Source organism: Pecten maximus, chromosome 14 (genome assembly GCF_902652985.1).
Source record: "Pecten maximus chromosome 14, xPecMax1.1, whole genome shotgun sequence".
Classification (NCBI taxonomy): domain Eukaryota; kingdom Metazoa; phylum Mollusca; class Bivalvia; order Pectinida; family Pectinidae; genus Pecten; species Pecten maximus.
The window spans coordinates 30,052,583-30,072,929 of record NC_047028.1 but is presented as its reverse complement, the minus strand read 5'-3'; the positions used below and the strand labels follow the sequence as shown (position 1 = coordinate 30,072,929).

At 35.5% G+C, this 20,347-nt stretch overlaps 1 protein-coding gene across 1 annotated transcript; it reads left to right on the top strand.

Moving 5' to 3' along the window:
* Window positions 1-2,016: 2,016 nt before the first annotated feature.
* On the top strand, window positions 2,017-18,642 carry LOC117341858. Its single transcript, XM_033903718.1, has 17 exons — window positions 2,017-2,128; window positions 3,601-3,759; window positions 4,073-4,123; window positions 4,369-4,640; window positions 5,333-5,527; window positions 5,704-6,654; window positions 7,372-7,465; window positions 8,500-8,660; window positions 8,907-9,674; window positions 10,213-10,254; window positions 11,788-11,867; window positions 12,482-12,659; window positions 13,062-13,291; window positions 14,158-14,274; window positions 14,590-14,735; window positions 16,041-16,184; window positions 16,718-18,642. Exons 2-17 carry the CDS (start codon window positions 3,681-3,683, stop codon window positions 16,894-16,896), a joined length of 3,687 nt encoding a protein of 1,228 aa, XP_033759609.1. The 5' UTR covers window positions 2,017-2,128; window positions 3,601-3,680; the 3' UTR covers window positions 16,897-18,642.
* The last annotated feature ends 1,705 nt before the right edge of the window (window positions 18,643-20,347 follow it).

Here is a 20,347-nt window from a genome sequence, read left to right as displayed (position 1 = left end):
TATCGTATACAAATACTGTATGTCTTTGGGATAATAAGCGATACATATAGGATCGAATTCAGCATTTTCAGGACTTAATACTGTAAGAATTATATATTTATATTGAGAGTAAAACTGTCTTATTAATGTAAAGATTATAACTTTTACTGCTTGGAAAAAATACATATTTTCCATTGAGTTTAATTTTGACGATTTAAACTTTATTCAAACGAATGAATGCCCCTTTAAATAAAATACTAAATACTCCGTGCGTGTTGGCAACATCACATTGAACTATGTAACAGCAGTATGTCTACATGTGCATTGATTAAAATGTGTGGTTAAAAATGTCAGAACTAACGAAATAGTGCTTGCCTTTTGTTGCGGCAGTGTTGATTTCTGCATGTACATCGTTTTTCAACAAGAGCTGTTGAAGAACAGCATAGCTCGTCTCGCAACTGTTTGTCAACAAATAAAATATATAAAATTGTATTATTTTGCATATTGGATAATGAAGAGTTATACATTGTATTGTGTACTTGACAGAATTAATTTGTGACACTCAACCCTAATCGACAAAATTCATAATAGCTGAAAAATATCCGATATCTTCAACAAAAAAAAAAATTAAAAAAATGGCTAAGTCCAATACATGTCATAAGGCAGGTTTCTTCTCTGCAAAAATCCATTAGTTTGACTCCGGGAGTGAAAAGTCAAACCCCACAGGGACCCTATAATGTCAATTATCAGTACCTCAACATTTTGGCCGTTTCTGGAAGGAAATATCTAGACCATTTATATTGATATTTATCAAGTGATGTGATTCTAACAAATAATACGATAATAGACTAGTACAACAATGTAATCACTTGCAAGTTGCAGCGTTGTAAAATACAAATTATTGTCTCGGATACTGAATTATTTGACTAAGTATTAGAAATAGTCTGAGTTTGAAAATCTTCATTGATTTGCAAAATATCAAAGAGAACGGATGCTGGATCCAAAGATCTGTGAAAACTGTACAGTGTATTTATGTCAAGCAAACGCCAATTACAATGTAATTTGGTTGAGGAATAGCTATACATAATGTAGAGTAGGTCAATTATTTGACAATATTGTATGTGCATGTACAATAAACGTATTACTTAAATTATACAAACATTACTGCTGAAAATTAATTGAATACCAAGCTGTTATCAATTAATGTATAAGAGATAACCTTAGTCTCGGTTCCTCATCCCAGCTGGTCACAAAAAAAGTACTATCGTATGACCTGCTGCCAATCCTTTGCTGATAAATGAAATATTTCATCACAGTATTAACGACAGAACATTGTAGCATAAAAAACCAGTATAACCATAACGAATGCAAAGGCTAATATACACGTAATTTCACATGTCTCTCTTGTTAAACAGTATTTCATTTCTTAATTCATTTTCTTTGTAAATATACATAACCAGGGTTTGAATGATGGTACAGTTCTCTGATGACATAGCATCTATAGATTTAAACATATTAGATCTAACATTATATTTCCGATATAAAAATAATGACATGATTTCTAGTATAAGGGACATTCCATAAGAAAATGAAATTCGTTTTTAATTTGACAAAAAATTCAATAAAACATTTCCAGGTTGTGACGTCGGTGTAAAAACAACAGGAAAATATGTCGCCAATGTTATTCGCAATCTTTCTAAATGATTAAGAGGACTTTTTCTTTTAAATGTCCCTCGGTGAAATTTAAGATTTCCGTGAGACTAATATTATCATATCTGAAGTTATTCATTTTACTTTACGCGGATGATAATGCATCTCGTGGAGAATCTTATATGTAATTAACCTTTCTTAGCTTTGTCTTGGCTGTAAACGAAGATGAAATAATGCAGCATTAAGCGTACTTTAACACAATGTGTAAATCAAAGAGTATTGAATTCATAACTGGATGCTATTTTTTTCAGGGTGGAACGTTAACTTTGGTATGGTGATACCTAAAGAATAATGACTAATACCGTCAGTAATCTGAGAGTGACGTCCCTTTGATGAACCGGAGGGGAATCCCAAAATAAGGTTCTTGTACCTGAACAAAAACGGAAAGTAGAATGTGAGGATACTAGCTGCCTGTCATCATTTCGATAACAGCTGCAACGTAGGTATTTCCATGAATTATATCTGTTTCACACAACGATATCATTTTACACGGTTTTTGTGTTAAATTCAGCAAACTGACTGTTAATTGTGCAATAGTATCACAACGGCTTTCATTGTAAGAAGTCCGTATCCATATTTCATTATTAAAATGAAACCTGTTTTGCATTCAATCTTCCATTGCATGAATTGGATTCCATATATTACAGTTAATCGACTTGTTTTCTGTATTATTCTGGGTGATGCTTGAACAAACAGGAACAGTCTTATTTTAAACCGGAAGTTCATTTTCCCGTGAACAGCTGATTCTGTGATCGTATTGTAGAGTACTATCTAAAAAGTGTAGCCTATAAATATAACTGACATTCTTCAACAAAAATGTTTGTCGGAATTATCAATCAGAAAATAAATATAACACAACAGTGCTATGTTTTCTTGACATTAAGTTGCTTTTTGTTTACAACTATTGGCAGATTTGACGTGACACTATAGGCTAATGTAATTTACATGTAATACACCCAATAATTTATATACCATTCCCGGAAATCAACAAGGAAGTTTAACTGCGACTTTGGATAGTAGGGGTTACTGTGGAGTTTATACGTTACTAATTGGTTGTAAGAAATTATATGATATTTTCTGATATTCATTAACTTACAATCTAAAACCAGCACTAGTGTAACAGCTGGAGAAAGTGAAAATGGAGCGGCAATAACAAGGATCGAACCAGGGACCCTCCAAACTCTAGACGGACACTCAACCAACTGAGCTACCTGCTGTTAATTAGGGAAATCATATAGATTATCTTAAATTTTCACTTTTTATTAATTAGAAAATTACAATTTGCTTTTGGTTGTGAGCATCTTTAAACCATGTTATGGTGTCATGGGTTCCCTATTCTCATGGCAACTAAATAAAAATTTGACTTAAATGTACAAGCCTTTTTCATTAACCGACTGCACGTCATTCGCAGACAAGTGGTTAATTATAAGCTGTGTTCAACAATTATTGATCATCAATCACATTGTCTTTCAGCTAAATAATATGCTTACAATAACATACGACACCAGCCACTTTCCATGAAGTACTCTGAGAATATGGAACTACAGACTACATATGTATTGGATTAGTGGTATAACGATTAACCGATATCAATGTATTGAATCGCAGAGTAGTGCATTGATGCATCGTGACATCTATCCTTGATTTGTATCACGTTACCTGAAGAGCTGTAGTTATCTCCCTTGACCAACGTTAGTTTTAAACAACATAGCTGACAAGGCAATTCCAGCGGCTTATAAAGCTGCCTGTTGGAGTAAAATAAAAATTAAATAATTAAAATAAATAATTGAAAATTCAGAATCTCTATTTTTCAGGTCTTTGTATTATTTATGTTTTAAGCACTATAATGAATATATCATGCCTATATATATAACCAGATAAGATTTCAATGAAACTATTTCAATGTTACAGATTGACAAGATTTCATCTTGGAGTCTGAAGAAGTCTTTGACTGTTTGGACGCTTGCTGTGAAAAGATCCTGCAAACAATCATGGATACCTCTCCGGATCCAATACCCATTGGGCCTGTTGGTCCAGCTACCTCAGATACAGACAGTAGTCCAAAACCTGGTAATGAAGTGATGACTTGAATAGTAGTTTTAAATTGGCTAAACCTAATTGCTGTTTTTCGAAATTAAAGATTTTTTCATTGTTCCACCTCTTTTAACTTAAAAGTTAAAATGACACCAGTCTTATCAGAAATATTTAACATCACTGTGTTATCCATCAAAACAATTATAAATGATTACGAGTTTCTCCAGGTTAGCCTAATATCAGTACAGAATATTAGTATATCCTTTATTTTAAATAGATAAATAAATATTAATTTTTTTTTTTATTATATTACACTGTACATACAATACTTGTTTGTTTTTTTCCACAGCAAACAACAACATGACTGTATCAGTTGCCAACTATAGCAAAGACCAGATAGGTAATATAAGAATGCCTGACAGTTTATTATCATAGATTTAATGTTTTAACAGTTCATTCAGAATGTGAATAGATTGTGTACTGTATTCTTTAAATGTATTGACCTGCAAATGCTTGTCACAATGTATAAATACAGTGAAACCAAAACAATTGAAGAAATGTTTATTTGAAAAGTAAAAACATTTGTGTATGAGAGTGACGAAAAACCCCTACATTTTGGGTGTCTGACTTGATGTGATATTACAGATTCTACAGCCAAACCTGGTCAGTGTGGTATCTACAACCTTGGGAACACCTGTTTTATGAACGCTGGCCTTCATTGCCTGATGAACACCGCTCCTATCATCAAATATTTCCTCGACCAGTACTCGTGTGACACAAAGTTTGGACCGTCCCTAGCGGCCCATTTCTACTGGCTAGCTTGTAAATACTGGAGTGGAAGTTATGCCATCATCCATCCCGGTGACTTCAAAACCTGCCTGGGCACATTTCACAGTCAGTTTGAGGACTATAGACAGGTACATATACCAGCTGGTACACAATGACAAAGCTTCCCCTGTTTAAATTCAATGATTTTTGTTGAGCAAAATTTTTACATGTCAATTGCATGTACCCGGTATTTATTAATCTTTCTTGACACATTTCATTTAATAATTTATAATCCGAATTCTACAGAACTTTTAAGATATATAACAAAATTTTTGCTTTGCTACCAACCCATTTTATCATTGATTATATCTTTGTATGCCTTATGTCTGATAAAAGAAGGACAGATGCTGAAGAAAATATCGGCAAGTTGTAATTTGTACAGTCAAACCTGTCTATTAAGGCCACTCAAGGGAGCAGACAAAAGTGGTCTTTAATAGGTGTATGGCCTTTACATGGAGGTTAATTTTCAATGAAATGTTGTATTCAGGACAGAAACATGTGGTCTTTAACCCTTTCACCCCTAATGACCATATTGGACTTCATATGATGAATGAATGGCAGAGTCCACTAAAGTTTCTTAGGGTTGAAAGGGCTAAGGCAGGTTTGACTTCACTTTTTTATATGTTTCAGCTTGGTAGAAAAAAAAAACATTCTTTTTACATGAAACCTTAGTATGAAAGGGTATTTCGTAAACTTTTTCAAAAACAATTACTATTTGCCAGAATTAATTAGCTAATGCCGGCTTAAGTGAAAATTTGATTTATATTTGTTTTAATTGCAGCATGACTGTCAAGAGTTCTTGGCCCTGATGCTGGACACTTTACACGAGGAGACAAACAAGAGTAATGTAATTTATATGGAAAGACAAGGATCACTGCCATCGACAGATACTCCGAAGTCTGAACAGGACCAACTCAACAACTCGTTTGACTTTGTAGCAGCCTCCACAGCAGAAGTGACCACAACGCCCAGGCAATAATGACCAGCTTAACAATTCTCTTGACCAGATCACAATGTCCGCAGCAGAATTTTCAGGCACACTATGTAATGATCAGCTAAACAACTCTCACGAACAGTACTCCCAAAATACCTTAGAATCCAATTCCTCAGAACAGTTGAACAATTCTCTTGAAAGAAAAAAGGTAGATGCAGTTGAAACCTTCTCGAGGATGCGAAGCTGTGGCAGGCAAAGCAAGGGAGAGGAGTACAAATGTCCAACAACAGCAGATTACGGATCAATTACCTCCCCTTGCTGAAGTGGACACAAACTCAAAAAATGACTTCAGATTTTCTGGTCAGCAGAATTTGGACATGTCTGCATTACGTCCACTTCTGAACAACTCCACAGAGTTTAAACAAACCCTGCCATCGTTACATCAGTTTTATGCAAAAGAGTCAAAGACCCTCAATACCAACGTTCTACTAGAAAAGGAGAGCGGTGGAGAATCCCTCAACACAGACTCGCACAAATTCGCCAAACAAGATAACGATAGCCCTTTAAGATTAAATGAAGTAAATTTACTACAAGACATGGCTCCAATGGAGGTTGATAAAAATGATCATCCAAAAGGCCTAAAAGATGTGAATATCCAGGTTGACAAGTGTAATAAGGCATCCATAGGTATCGCCCTATGTTTTGCAGAGCAGGACTCGCTGCCTGTTCAAACCGCCAAAAAAAACACAGACAGTGAATCCATGTGTTTCGATCCAGATGTGGATGGTGTGAAGCGGATGAAATTTGAAAGCACCGAAAAAAATTTCCAGCATCAAGCTTTTAGTAAGCTCAACAAAAAAATGGCAGATACCGAGGGATCCTGTAGCACGGTATTACAGGACTTTAAAAACCGGCATGATAGCGTCCCTGACAGTCCAAAATCAACTGACACTGATACCAAACTGGAAGACGAAGTTGAGTCCAATTCAATTCTCGGTCTGTCGGAGTCAGTCGGGGCCCAGCAGTTAGAGGAAGATGAAGATGAGGAAGAAGAAGACGAGGACGAGGAGGATGTTTTGTGTGATGCAGCTGATCAAGCGTGGGATTCCTACATCAAGCGACATAACAGTATTGTCGTGTCGACATTTCAAGGCATGTTTAAATCTACGGTGAGTTTCAGTATGTACTCATCCCATCTTCCGTTTTCAATGAGGTATGTACGAAGGATGGAACATTTTGATATGAACAAATATTAAAGGGTAAGAGAACCTTGCTTGGGGGGGGGGGGGGGGGGGGGGAGTATACCTGATATTATCTGTATGGGTATATATCATTATTCACTTTACCAAGTACATTGTATATTGAATAGACATTATACACATATCAATTGTTAAAAATTCTGATGATGTAAAATCAAGTTATTATGTTGGGAGTTGAAATCATTTTACCCGAAAAATTTGGATTAATTATACGTTGCCAGTATTTTCTGGTCATTTTGGGAAGTGCCACCTGATAGAAATAAAAAAAAAAAAAGAATTTAAACGCAAAAAAAAAAAAAAAAAAAACATAGGATGAAAAGTGTAAAAAAAATAGTGGGGAAATGAGGAACCTAGATGGTTACACTTAAGGTCGTTGCATGAAAATACCTGGGATTTAAAGATTTGGGGGATTATGGTTGGGGACGTGGGAAAAATAAAGAACACACAAAAACTAATTGGAAATGGAGTGTCAAATTTGACCTGAAAAAGAAAAAGCACTGATTGGTGAAGTCATTATTTCAGTCAAGTTTACTTAGTCTAGTTTATATTAAAATATGTAATTAGTGCACTGTACGTCCTATGTTTCTGTATTTTGTTTTCTCATTATACATTGTATTATGATTTCAGGTGGTCTGTTCTGACTGTAGTCATATATCTGTGACCTTTGAACCTTTCATGTACCTGTCCATACCACTACCACACAGTATGGAGAGGCAAATCTGTAAGTCTTCAGTTTAAATATGGAAAGTCATTCTATTGGGGAGTGGAAACATCTTTTATCCTACATGGTAGTAATATCAATAATAGTTATCTTACATGATAGTAATATCAATAATACTTTATCTAACATGATAGTAATATCAATAATAGTTATCTTACATGATAGTAATATCAATAATTCTTTATCTAACATGATAGTTATATCAATAATTCTTTATCTAACATGATAGTAATATCAATAATACTTTATCCAACATGATAGTAATATCAATAATACTTTATCCAACATGATAGTAATATCAATAATACTTTATCTAACATGATAGTAATATCAATAATACTTTATCTAACATGATAGTAATATCAATAATACTTTATCCAACATGATAGTAATATCAATAATACTTTATCTAACATGATAGTAATATCAATAATACTTTATCTAACATGATAGTAATATCAATAATTTTTAAAAGGAGTGTTTCATTGAGAAATTCAACCAGAAATATTTTCTTCAGCTTGGAATGTGTACATCATTGTATTTCTATTTATCCAGATGCCATTATATAACTTCATGTATCAAAAATTGCAATTTCATCAACTATAAGCCCCTAATATAGACACAATGTAATACTGTTTTTATTCTGTGATAAGCTCATGCATGCCTGCAGGGCTTTTTCTGAGGGCGGAATGGAGCCATTGATGGGGAATAATTTCATTTTAAAGCCTAATTCCCAAAATTTTCTGTTTACTCCTGAAGAAATCTTTCCCAATTCATCAATTTTCTTCCCAAAGAGAGACAAAAAGACCCCATCCCAAACCAATGAGAAAAAGCCCTGGCCTGGTATAATAAGCCTGACCGTGTCTGTTGCAGTTCTGACAGTTAAAATTCAAACAAATTGTCTTGTATTAAAGTCACTCCCTTGTGTAACAGTGTTGATTCCTGGGTTGTTTGTTTATTTGTTTGCTGGGTTATAACAATGTCTCTTTACAACTATGATCAATAAATGTTACACGATATATACATATTTATAGGTGTATGGTTAATGCCGGTCACTGGCAGTCCCACCAAGTACCTAGTAACGCTGCATAAAAACGACAAGGTCCAAACCATCAAACAACAACTCAAGGCTTTTACTGGGGACCAAGACCTTGTCATGGCCGAGGTGTTAGAGGGACACATAGCCAAGACCCTGGTAAGTGGAACACATTCTGAACTTGATTCTATAAAACTGAAAATACAGATGGGAAACAGTCATGTTTCGCAAGGGTCATAGTTAATCATATATTTTGAAGTTACTATGAAATCAAAAAGGAGACTATGAATATATATATATATATATAAAAAAAAGGAAATTTGCTCAAAAAAATAGTTGAATGAAAAAGAGATGAAAATGGAAATAGGTTTGATTATAGACTTGGTTGTTTTTTTTGTTCCCTAGGATGACAACGTTGCATTGCGATTTGTTAACGACTCCACCCGATTAGTGTTTGCGTACCAAATGCCGTCTCCAGCGAAAAGTGCCGAGCAGTCCAATGCCAGTAACAATCCAACTGACATCTTCAGCAAAATGGACACTTTCGTACCGGGAGTATCACAACTGGAGGACAAAAGTTTATCTCTGAATGCTGTTGTTTTTGCCCCAGACAATGTAAGTGGCGAGACCAGATCTATGGGGGATAACTCCGGGGGAAATGATATTGAAATTGGGGAGAATCAAATGGCTGAAGCTACTGTGATATCTGATGTTGTTTCCGGACAGGACGGGTATGACCCGTCGATGACCATGACAGTCGAGATGACAATAGATGACACAGTAGATCCGTCTCCGCTAAGGACTGATCTTTCCTTATCCGATGAAAATCCATATATGTTGGATTCTGGTTCAACCCAACTCCAGTCTGACTTCTCAAACACTGCACTGTGGGGAGAACAAAAAGATTCGGCAGCTGATTGGAGTTATCGCCCAACTTCTCCAGAAAATCCAGCCACATCAGAAAATTTCCCATCATCAGCAACACAGGAATCTATTGAAACATGGATCTCGGACAATTTACCTGGAACTAATGGATCTGGGTCAACAGTAACGCCCTCTGTGGTGACTCCAGACCAGTGGAAGTCATGTGCGATCTGTCTTGAAGATCTGATGGATATTGAGTTGATGGTCCACCAGCAGTGTGGCGGAACTTTCTGTCAGACTTGTCTGGAGGTAGGTTGACATGGTGATCAGTAAAATCCAAATTTATTTCCGTTCTGTTTTTGTTAAGTATCATTTGTGGAGTATATAAGTTTCATTATAAGCACAAATAATAGTCTGGTATTAATGCATCATATCTTCAGCAAAGTATCTAAAAATTTAAACCTTCAATAATTAAGTTCTAGATGTCAAAAGATTCAGAATTGTTCAAATTTGATTTTAATGATATTGTGCTTTGATCAAGGATCCTGTTTACTTATGTAGCAGATCATCGTAGTTTACAGATCGGGAATGCAGATCAATATATGATTTTAACAGAATTGGTCAACAAACTCTGCTCCTCATGTTGAGACAAAGAGCCATTGTTGCCTTGTTTATCTGGGGTTAAGGAATATGCTTTTCATGTTTTGCGACTTTTTCCGTTCATAATAGGAAGAAAAGCATTAAAAAGTTTATCGTGGTACAGAAAATCAGTGTATGCCTATCTGAGGTACAGATCCTTTTGTAGCATTAAAACTACAATGTGTTATATCTTGTTTTTACATTTCAGATGTCTGTAAGGCATTATGGGGAAGACAGTTACACATGTCCAGTAAGTATTCTATGTATGTGTGAGCTACGGCATATGAAAACAAAACACCATATTCCTGTTTTGTGTTTGTTTGTAGTACCCAGGTATGTGTCATGATTCTGAAATAGTGCTGTTCTGAAAATTGAAAGAATTCTTTTGATAATATGAACAACACATTTGGCCATTTGTGTCAATTTTGTCAGGTTGAAGTTTGTCACAGTTTTTCTCCGGAAATATTGAATGGATCGCTTTAATCCACATCATCAGAAAGTGGGCTATTCAATTTGTCCTGCGTCTGTGGTCCTTCTGTAAATAGTGCTGGTATCACTATTTCTTAAGAAGTACTGGAAGGATTTTTCTCAAACATCAGTATGTGGGTTCCCCTTGGTCCCTATGGGTCTAGTTGTACCCATTTGATTTTGAGTCTGATGCAGAAAACAAAATTTCTGCCCGACGCATGCCCATCTTTGTTTTTGACAGTTGAAGTTTGTTATTGTTTTTCTTGAGATGTCTGCCCTGCAGGTGCTCCCACTTAACTGTCAGCATTTTAGTCTTCAGTAGTATATGGTTCAGTGAAGTGCTCCCACTTAACTGTCAGCATTTTAGTCTTCAGTAGTATATGGTTCAGTGAAGTGCTCCCACTTAACTGTCAGCATTTTAGTCTTCAGTAGTATATGGTTCAGTGAAGTGCTCCCACTTAACTGTCAGCATTTTAGTCTTCAGTAGTATATGGTTCAGTGAAGTGCTCCCACTTAACTGTCAGCATTTTAGTCTTCAGTAGTATATGGTTCAGTGAAGTGCTCCCACTTAACTGTCAGCATTTTAGTCTTCAGTAGTATATGGTTCAGTGAAGTGCTCCCACTTAACTGTCAGCATTTTAGTCTTCAGTAGTATATGGTTCAGTGAAGTGCTCCCACTTAACTGTCAGCATTTTAGTCTTCAGTAGTATATGTTTCAGTGAGATAGCACTATATAGATTCGACATCAGTTTCGCATTATCACAAGGACACAAACATACCGCAGTCTCCCAAAACCATCTTCGCTAGCCAAGGCTTCTGATTACGTTACACTACACGAACCCTTGGCGGATATAGGCGTCAGTTCTGGCCCTCTAGCGGAGATTCAAAATTACCACTCTTTACGCATGAAATTTTCGACCAATCAAAACGAGCGTGTCCGATTTACTTCATCTGTGATGTTAACAAACACACATGGAGGCTTATGTCATTTTGATGAGATATGTGATCAATGACTTAAATAGATTGATCAAACACTGCAAATGTTTCCCTAAGATAGTTCGTCTCTGTATATAGGTAAAATGCCATGACATAGTCGACATTGTAGCTCTGTACTGGGTGCCGCAATTTTTGTTTACTGCGAAACCAAGCCTGAACGTAAAACGCGATTTGATTGGGTGCCCTGGGATTCCAGGGCGCGACGGTTTGAACACGACTATATCCGCCAAGGGTTCGTGTAGTGTAACGTAATCAGAAGCCTTGGCTAGCGAAGATGCCCAAAACACACATACATACCAATTTATATGTTTCATTTCAGGTTTGCTCAGCACCGGCTGTTTTAACTGAGGATTTCATTTCTCTAGGGGCAGACAACTCTGATCAACCTGTCAAAATTCGGTAAGTGACCTGACGTACAGTAGCTGATAATATATAATATTGGATATTTGCTCTCAACTACAACAAACACTAGGATCTCGACCCTAGGAGGAAGATTCCTGACAAATACCAGTCTTGCTGAGTGTTTGATAATATAAGAATCTTACCCAAAATGATTGAGATTCCCTATCATCCAAAAAGAATTGAATAATTATTTTTCATCTCTAACTGTCTGCCCTGTTAAATATGTTTGCATTATTCACCTAGACTTTGTAAGACTTTGTTGACAGAACATGATAGCGTAGCAGATATTAAGTCATTGTGTAATTTTTCTGATGTCATACTATTGTTCTGATCAGAAAAGTAAATTTCTCTGCCTCAACCCTAGAGGGAAGTGAATCACCAAACCAGTAGATGTGTAGATACATGTATTTAGGTTAAAATGAATGTGATAAATCTCATATCACAGATAAAGATATGCAATGTAATTCTCTTTGATTTAGGACATAATAAAGTTCATGTAGGAAGTTTAGTCTCTCTGCACAATAGTTACCTCTGAAACTACTAGCTTGCCTAATTATATTTTAAATTTTAGTGTTTATTCTCAATGAACAATATCTCACAATTTTTTATAGGGTCGTATCTGTGCCAGTATCGTTTAATATCTGCACTAAGACTGGAGATCGCCGCCTGATTGGTCATCCTCGTCCGTTATACCTGGCCAACACAATGTCCGGACAGGAGCTGTATGACTACATTGATAAACAGTGTCCAGTCAGTAAGGACTACACTCTAGTGGTCACTGATGGACAGGTCAGTATCAAAAACACTGGTAGACTGTAGTGGTCACTGATGGACTGGTCAGTATAAAAAACACTGGTAGACTGTAGTGGTCACTGATGGACTGGTCAGTATAAAAAACACTGGTAACCTGACATATCAGTTTTAGTGGTGAACACAAGTACATGTATATAAAAAAGCTGGGTTTGCATGCACACCTAAATATTCACATTTTGTGATTCACTATTAATCCAATATTTTCTAGCTCCCAAAGTCTTCAACTTCAAATTTCATCTAGGGGTGACATTAATCTTGGTTTAATTAATTTCTAATTTCTTCAGGTCGCTTCAAGATTGTCAAAACATATTTTCTGTGTGGTAAAGTAGGTGAACTGATTTGATTTGAGGATAATGTTGTGATCTATTGTTTGTACAGGGCCTGCACTGCTCACGCTGTGACTTCTCATCCAAGTGTCAGGGATGTCTGTTGACTCGCGAGGATGATGTTTTGTTTCGACCTGGGGACAATTTGGCCGTATGCTATGGTGAATTGACTCCGGATCAACTAGCCAGAGCTGAAGCCTACCACACAGACAAGTCGATGGAACTTCTCCGACCAGACAAACCACTTCATATCAGTGATTGCCTAGAGGCTTTCACAGAGAGGTACCATTCTTAGAACTCCATACATGTATTACAAGTCAGAAAATATTTTGATAAGTTGTAGAGATTCACATTTCTTTATTTACGTCCCCACAATAAACATTGTATAGATTCACATTTCTTTATTTAGCATCCCCACAACAGAAATTGTACAGATTCACATTTCTTTGTTTAACGTCCCCACAACAGACATTGTATAGATTCACATTTCTTTATGAACGTCCCCACAACAGACATTGTATAGATTCACATTTCTTTGTTTAACGTCCCCACACCAGGATTCAACAGGAGAAAGAAAGAAAGAAAGTAGACAGGGAAAAGTTGCTGCATTGGGACAGCAGATAGATTTTCTGGTGTCTTTGATCTAATTAATCCCCCCTCTGACAGTAGATGACACAGAAGATGAATTATCTAATTAATCCCTTCTCTGACAGTAGATGACACAGAAGATGAATTATCTAATTAATCTTCTCTCTGACAGTAGATGACACAGAAGATGTAGCCCAGACATTGTAGATGTTCCCACTTTTTGTCACAATCCTTGATCAGTAGATAGTGGAATACTGATTCAGAAGTTCTTATTTATGTACATCTTCAATACTCCTGACATTAGACAAACCATCTCTAATCCAAAGGAACTACCACAATTTGTCTCCTCAAATCTTGCAGGGAGAAGGGCAATAGTAGCTATAAGTCGCCTTGTACAACATGGAGCGAGATACAACATGCATATTATTTTCCAGATCCTTCCTGGGTTGCAATTCTCTTACCTTCTGTCACAAATTCTACAATCTAATCTTCTAAATTCTCCAATTTTACAGATTTAAGTGTTCATGTTATACAGTTACGTAATTTTTCTGTTGTTTTAGTGAGGTACTGGATGAACACAATCCATGGTTCTGTCCACGATGTGAGAGGAACAAGTGTGCAAAGAAAACTATGACGGTTTGGCAGTATCCCGATAGACTTATCATTCACCTCAAAAGGTAAATATTGTTTACAAGAGACGAGTCAAAGTTTACTCGATGGTCAGTGACAAAGTGGAAAGCTATAACCTACAGACCTTTTAGACTGACCAGACCGGTCACTAATGCTACCATGTAGGGTTTTTTTGGAGTTCTTCAGTATCCTTATTCATGTGAGTTGACATCAGCAGGATATTTGGAAGTTTGGATTTATAATTATGTGATCTTTTGATATTTGATATTTGGCATTTAGCTGTCAAGAGAGACACCTCTCACACTTATAACAAATGCAGAATTGTATGATATATGTCTGACACTATAACATTGAAATTCCAGATTTATGTTCCATGAGCTGTCAAGCACAAAGGTTGACAACAACGTTGTTTTCCCCTTGGCGGGCCTCGATTTAACCCAGATGATCTCAGGACCAAACACCAAATGTCCTTTGTACGACCTCTATGGAATCGTCTGTCATTTCGGAGGTCAGTGTTTATTAGGGCCTGCATTGAAGATGCGGATGCCACAAAGTAATCAGGTTGTCTGTATATCTGTCTGTCCATCAGCTTTTTTTTCTCTTTTTCACAATATTGATGGAATAAATGGAGTAGGTCTTTTTAGCATCCTAGTTCTGCTCGGTAAGTTTTTGTGCTGATTGGATTCAAAATTGCTGCAAATCAGCTATCTTGGATTTTATCATTAAAGAATTCAAATTTTGCTATTAACTGGTAAAGATTTTATTTTGACATTCTAAATTAAAGTTGGTAACAATCAAACATGGTTTCAACTGAACAAAGCTGAAGGTCATTGGGTCAAATGTCAAGGTCAAATTTTACATGACTGGTTAACATTTTGTTATGACATCATGAAGCGACGGTGGTCCAAATCAAATTTGAAACAAGGTTTTAACTGACCAAAGCTAGGTTTTTTGGTCAAACGTCAAGGTCAGATTTTAAATTTCTTGACTGGTTAACATTTTGTTATTTCATTATGAGGCAAAGTTGCCTGTAATCAAACAAGGTGTCAAGTGACCAAATCTGTAGTTCATGCTGTCAAGTAAATATCACATAATTTTACACAATGATATGTAGATATGCAGGGGGTTCCTAGTGTCAAGGTCACTATTAGATTTGGGTGGGCAACCTTTAAAGCACTTGACCACTTTTGCAATTAAAACAAGACAAGATTCCTCATGAACCCTTACAATCAATTTTCTTCACCATACTTACATACTATCAAAATAATGTATGTCGTTATTTGTATATTTGCAGCCTGAATTAAGTAGTTATCTAATGACAATGTAACACTTGCTTCAGAATAAGAGACAAATTGTGATGCAGACATTTTGGGGCCCTCCGGCTCACTGAAGTGTTAGTTATCTAGTTGATGCCTACATGTATAATGCTTTAGAAAGAAAGAGAAGCCCCTATGTTTTTCTTATAGCTATATGGTAATTTTTTTTTATTAACAAATCTTAATCTGCTTAATCTGCTATCTGCTTTGAGAGGTATTTTAATGCTGTGTTGAACTATGAGGATGGAGATTCTTTAAGATATATTCACAACATAATTTTGGGATGCACCAGTCGGTTAAAATTTAAGAATTTGTTAAGGAGAAACCTAATCATGATAGATTTCATTTCAACATATTTTATTGTATAACATTTATACAAATGGGTTAGACAGCAGGCTTGGCCTATATAAGTCTTCCCCAATACAGACAGAACAATAGTAGAATTAAACTAAAATCATGATAGATTGGTTTATTAACCCAGTTTCTTTGGTGAACAGGTGCCAATGCTGGACACTACACGGCGTACGCACAGCATCCCCAGGACCGTGTGTGGTATTACTACAATGACGAGACTATTTCACAGCAGGACCCAAACTCTAGTGATTTCAGTAACGCTTACATCCTCTTCTACCAGAGACAGGGTAAGGACTGGTACCACACCCTCAACTAGGTCTTTATATAGCTTATAGTATAACAGACACTCGATAGGTGCTGAAACCTTGGGCGTTTTACATATTTGTCCTGCATAAAGCCTATGTCTGGTAATAAGCCCACCCATATAATTGTATAAAAGATCAGTTATTAAGGGTCATCTATATAGCAGAATAATGTTGAATTTCAAACACATACATAGTAGGTATTTATGGCCTTGTAAAATATCAATGTTTTGACTGAATTTGCTGTTTATATGCCCCTTAAAGGAAATACATGTACATGTACTAGCAAATGCTATTAATTGCCCTTCAATAAGGCCACCACCAATATAGCTACTGTCTGTTAAAAGTAAAAACATATATGTTTGGCCTGTTGGGATAATTATTGGCACCTTCAAAACTGTTGAGATCCAAAAAATAGCTCTTTTAATTAAATGCTTAGATCTTGACCAAAAAAGGATTTAATTCTCACCAAATAAAGTTGTAAATACTAATTCAAGACAATTTACTCTTTTTTCCAGGAACAGAGGTGCAATTCGACTTCCAGGAGTTTCTTACTCGGCACAAAATTGAGGGCCTGATGGTGCCAGACAGCACGGCGGACCCAGTCCTAATCGGCCCCCTCCCTCAAAACGGACCAAACACTTCACAAGGCAGCTGTGATCAGAACCAGTCAGGGGATATTGCGGTTGCTTCTTGAATCTTAGATTATTAGACATTTGTACAAAACAGGATACTTATGAATGGTATGGTTGTCACAGTGTATGCTAGTCCATGTAATTCCCTTTGTAGTGCATCCAGAATGAAAAAAAAATGCTTTCCACAATGAACCAATTTTTGACTGTTTTTTTTTTCTTTTTTTTTGTAATTTGAAAAAGCTTTAATGATTTTATAGAGAATTTGTTTTTAGTTATTGTGGAAACACATTTTAAAACCATTTTTGGCATCCAAAGGTTATGTTGTCATAAGTTCAGTTTGAAAGCATACCTGAAACCTGGAAGTTAAAGAATTCAGTGAAATTCTGTATATTTGGTAAATATTCGTAGGGAATTTAATTTCACTGTATGCATAGCCATTGAACATATGCGCGAAAATAAAGACCCAGTGAATTAACATTCATATAAACACACGAATGTGATGAAATAATTTCTGCAGCATGTTTTTAAGTTGGTGTTGCATAAAATTTCATACTTCGTGAACAAGTTCTATCTAGGAAAATCGCAAAATACCATCCCAGCAAAATTTAACAACTATACCGCAGCCGAAATAGAACTTTTGTTATACTTGTTTGCCATGTTTTGTTTATCCTAATGATTCTAATGCTTGTTAAGGTTGATTAAGTTTGTGTGAATACTCAATAGATATTGTGCTATATGTTGTCAAATGAATTGAACTATAAGAATGGTTTTAATTTAAGAAATATTTTGAACATACAATGCAATACAAACTCTCTAAAGAATTTTGAAAAAAATACTAAGATTGCCGAAAAAACTGTTTTATCTGATGAAGCTATATTCTGACATCCTGTCATATCTGTTCCATTTGTATTCTGAAAACCTGTATAATCTGACTCCTGGATATTAAAAAATCCTACTTTATCTGATCCTTGAATATTCCAACACTTTGTCTAATCTGTTAAATGGATATATATATATATATACACTCTTTTAAATCAAAGCCCAGAATATAAGAAATCGAGGTATCCTATTTACTATCTCTCAAGTATTCCAAAATCCTGATTTATCTGATCCCAGAATATTACAGCATATATTCTATTAAATCATAATCCTGAATTTTCTGATATCCCTTTTATCTAGCCCATGAATATTCTGAAATTTTTGCTGATCTGATCGGAGTTGTCAGACATCCTGTCTAATCTCAACCCTGAATTTTCTTACATTCCTTCTTATCTCAGCTCATGACTATTCATAATTCTTAGCTGATCAGATCTGAGTATTCTGACACCCTGTGCTTTCTAGTGAGATAGTGCAATTTAACAAATAAAATATTTTGACATCCTTTTTATACGTTTTTTCCCACAGATAGGTTGGAGAATAAGACAGATTTTATTTTAGAGGAATAGTCATATTAGCAGCTTAAATGTTACATTAGTATTATAAACATGATATTTTTATCATGTTTAACGTTGGTCCTTGTAGGCCATTGAACAAATTCATCATTCCATTGGATTTACAATCACCTTAATGTATACCAGTGTGTCAAATTGGAATAAGTCTACTTTTTATCGTTCTTAAAAGAATTTGCATGTTGTAAAGTTCACTTATTACATGTATTTCTTATTGGGATGGGGAAACAAAAAATTAAGAGAGAAAATATATTGACCATTCTCAATACTCCAGGGGCTCACTTAAATCACTTTCTGCGACCTAGAATATGTCTTGGCATAATCGAAGGCATCAGATTTTCAGTTTGATTGATGTCAGGGGAAAAAAACTGATCACTTGTTTGCTTACACAGTGATGTTTTTGATTTGAAGATTACAGAGGTGCAATGACGACCTCGTTTGTTTATGTTAATTGTATCCACAAGATGGCGGTGATGAAGCCTTCGATTTTCCTACTATGACGTATTTTAGGGTACCCCGTTAACATAGGAGGCTGCTGGTCAGCCGATTTATTATCTGATGTTATTGTGCCAAAGGCCCGTTGTAAGTTTCTTGCCGTGTAATCTATAACACTGTCATAGTAATTCCAGGGGGGGGGGGGGGGGGACGTAACCCCTGGGGTATGGAGGCTAAACTTATCTTTACAGTGGAAGGATCCCAATTCCTGGTAATGTTTGATGTAGAACAAGATACTGTGATGTCTATTTTGTTTCATTTCACTGTGATAGATAAACATGACCCATTTGTTTAATTGTGTTATTATTATGATGGTAGATAATTATGTTTGTAATTATCTTAGAAAATCTAGTATGTCTGTATCATATGAGTGTTTAGTAATGATCGGTATTAAAACAGTACAATATATTCCATGAATTCTAAATATTTTACTGAATGCATCTTGTTGTAAGTAGAAGTGTATTTGGGTGTTGTGTTGCAACTTTTTGTTTTTGCAAGAAAAATATCATTTTGACTATTGTGTAACTACAACAGATTTCCACACAAGCATAAGGTTCTACACCGTCAAGTTCACTGAATTATGGTAGATGGTCCGAGACAAACATTTCATTATTCGATGTACAAATTATATGATTTTGTACTGTTGCCTCAGTTTGCTTTATTTTGGTGTTTTTTCTTCTTTTTTGTTATAATTTTTTAAATAGGTTAGACAGCACATTTCTTTATTTGCCCAGCTTGTCTAGAGAATTAGCTTTCCATATCATATGTAATGAAAATCTAACACAATATAACATGCATAAGGTCATATTTTCAGTTTTGTTGCTGTTTCATGAGAAGAAAGTGGCCAATTATTTTTAGCAAAAATTGGGTTTTTGTGGGGGACAGGGAATTATTGGTTGTTGCAGGGTATTATTTTAGACACCTTTGTTTCTGTATCTTTAGTTTCTAGTACAGTACCTGGTAATACCCACCTCTGAATTGTGATATCGATGCTGCATATGACATTTTACAGTAGATATTATAATTTAAATTTGCCAAATGATGGTAAATTTTCTGTATTCTTCAACTAGCTCATTTCACTATTTGTGCAACCTCCTAATTTTGCATTCTCGGCCCACATCAGCTGGTAAGCTATCCCTATACATTGTACCACCTACTGAAAAAGTGAAAAAAGGGAAATAACTCAGATAGATATCAGAAAGCTAATTTTGTAGCAATGATTTTCATGTACGATGCATTACCAATATACAAAACATATATAAAATTCAAAATTGTGAGCATTCAACACCTTTTTGAGTATCTTAGATATCGATCACTTTGAAAAAAATATATTTTTGTGAATTGAAATTTATGATGTTACTTTTATCAAACACTTTCGTTTGAGATTTTTCTTGTGAGAGTTCAGACATAATATATAAGCAATGGTTTGAAAATCAAAAAGTTTACTTACACATTGTCAAGGACAGGAAGAATTCTCACCACCTACATGTACTAAAACCTTACCTGTTTGTCTGGAGATCTTCGTTATCAACCAACCTCTTTGAAACTATTTAGGATTTCATTCATGTGC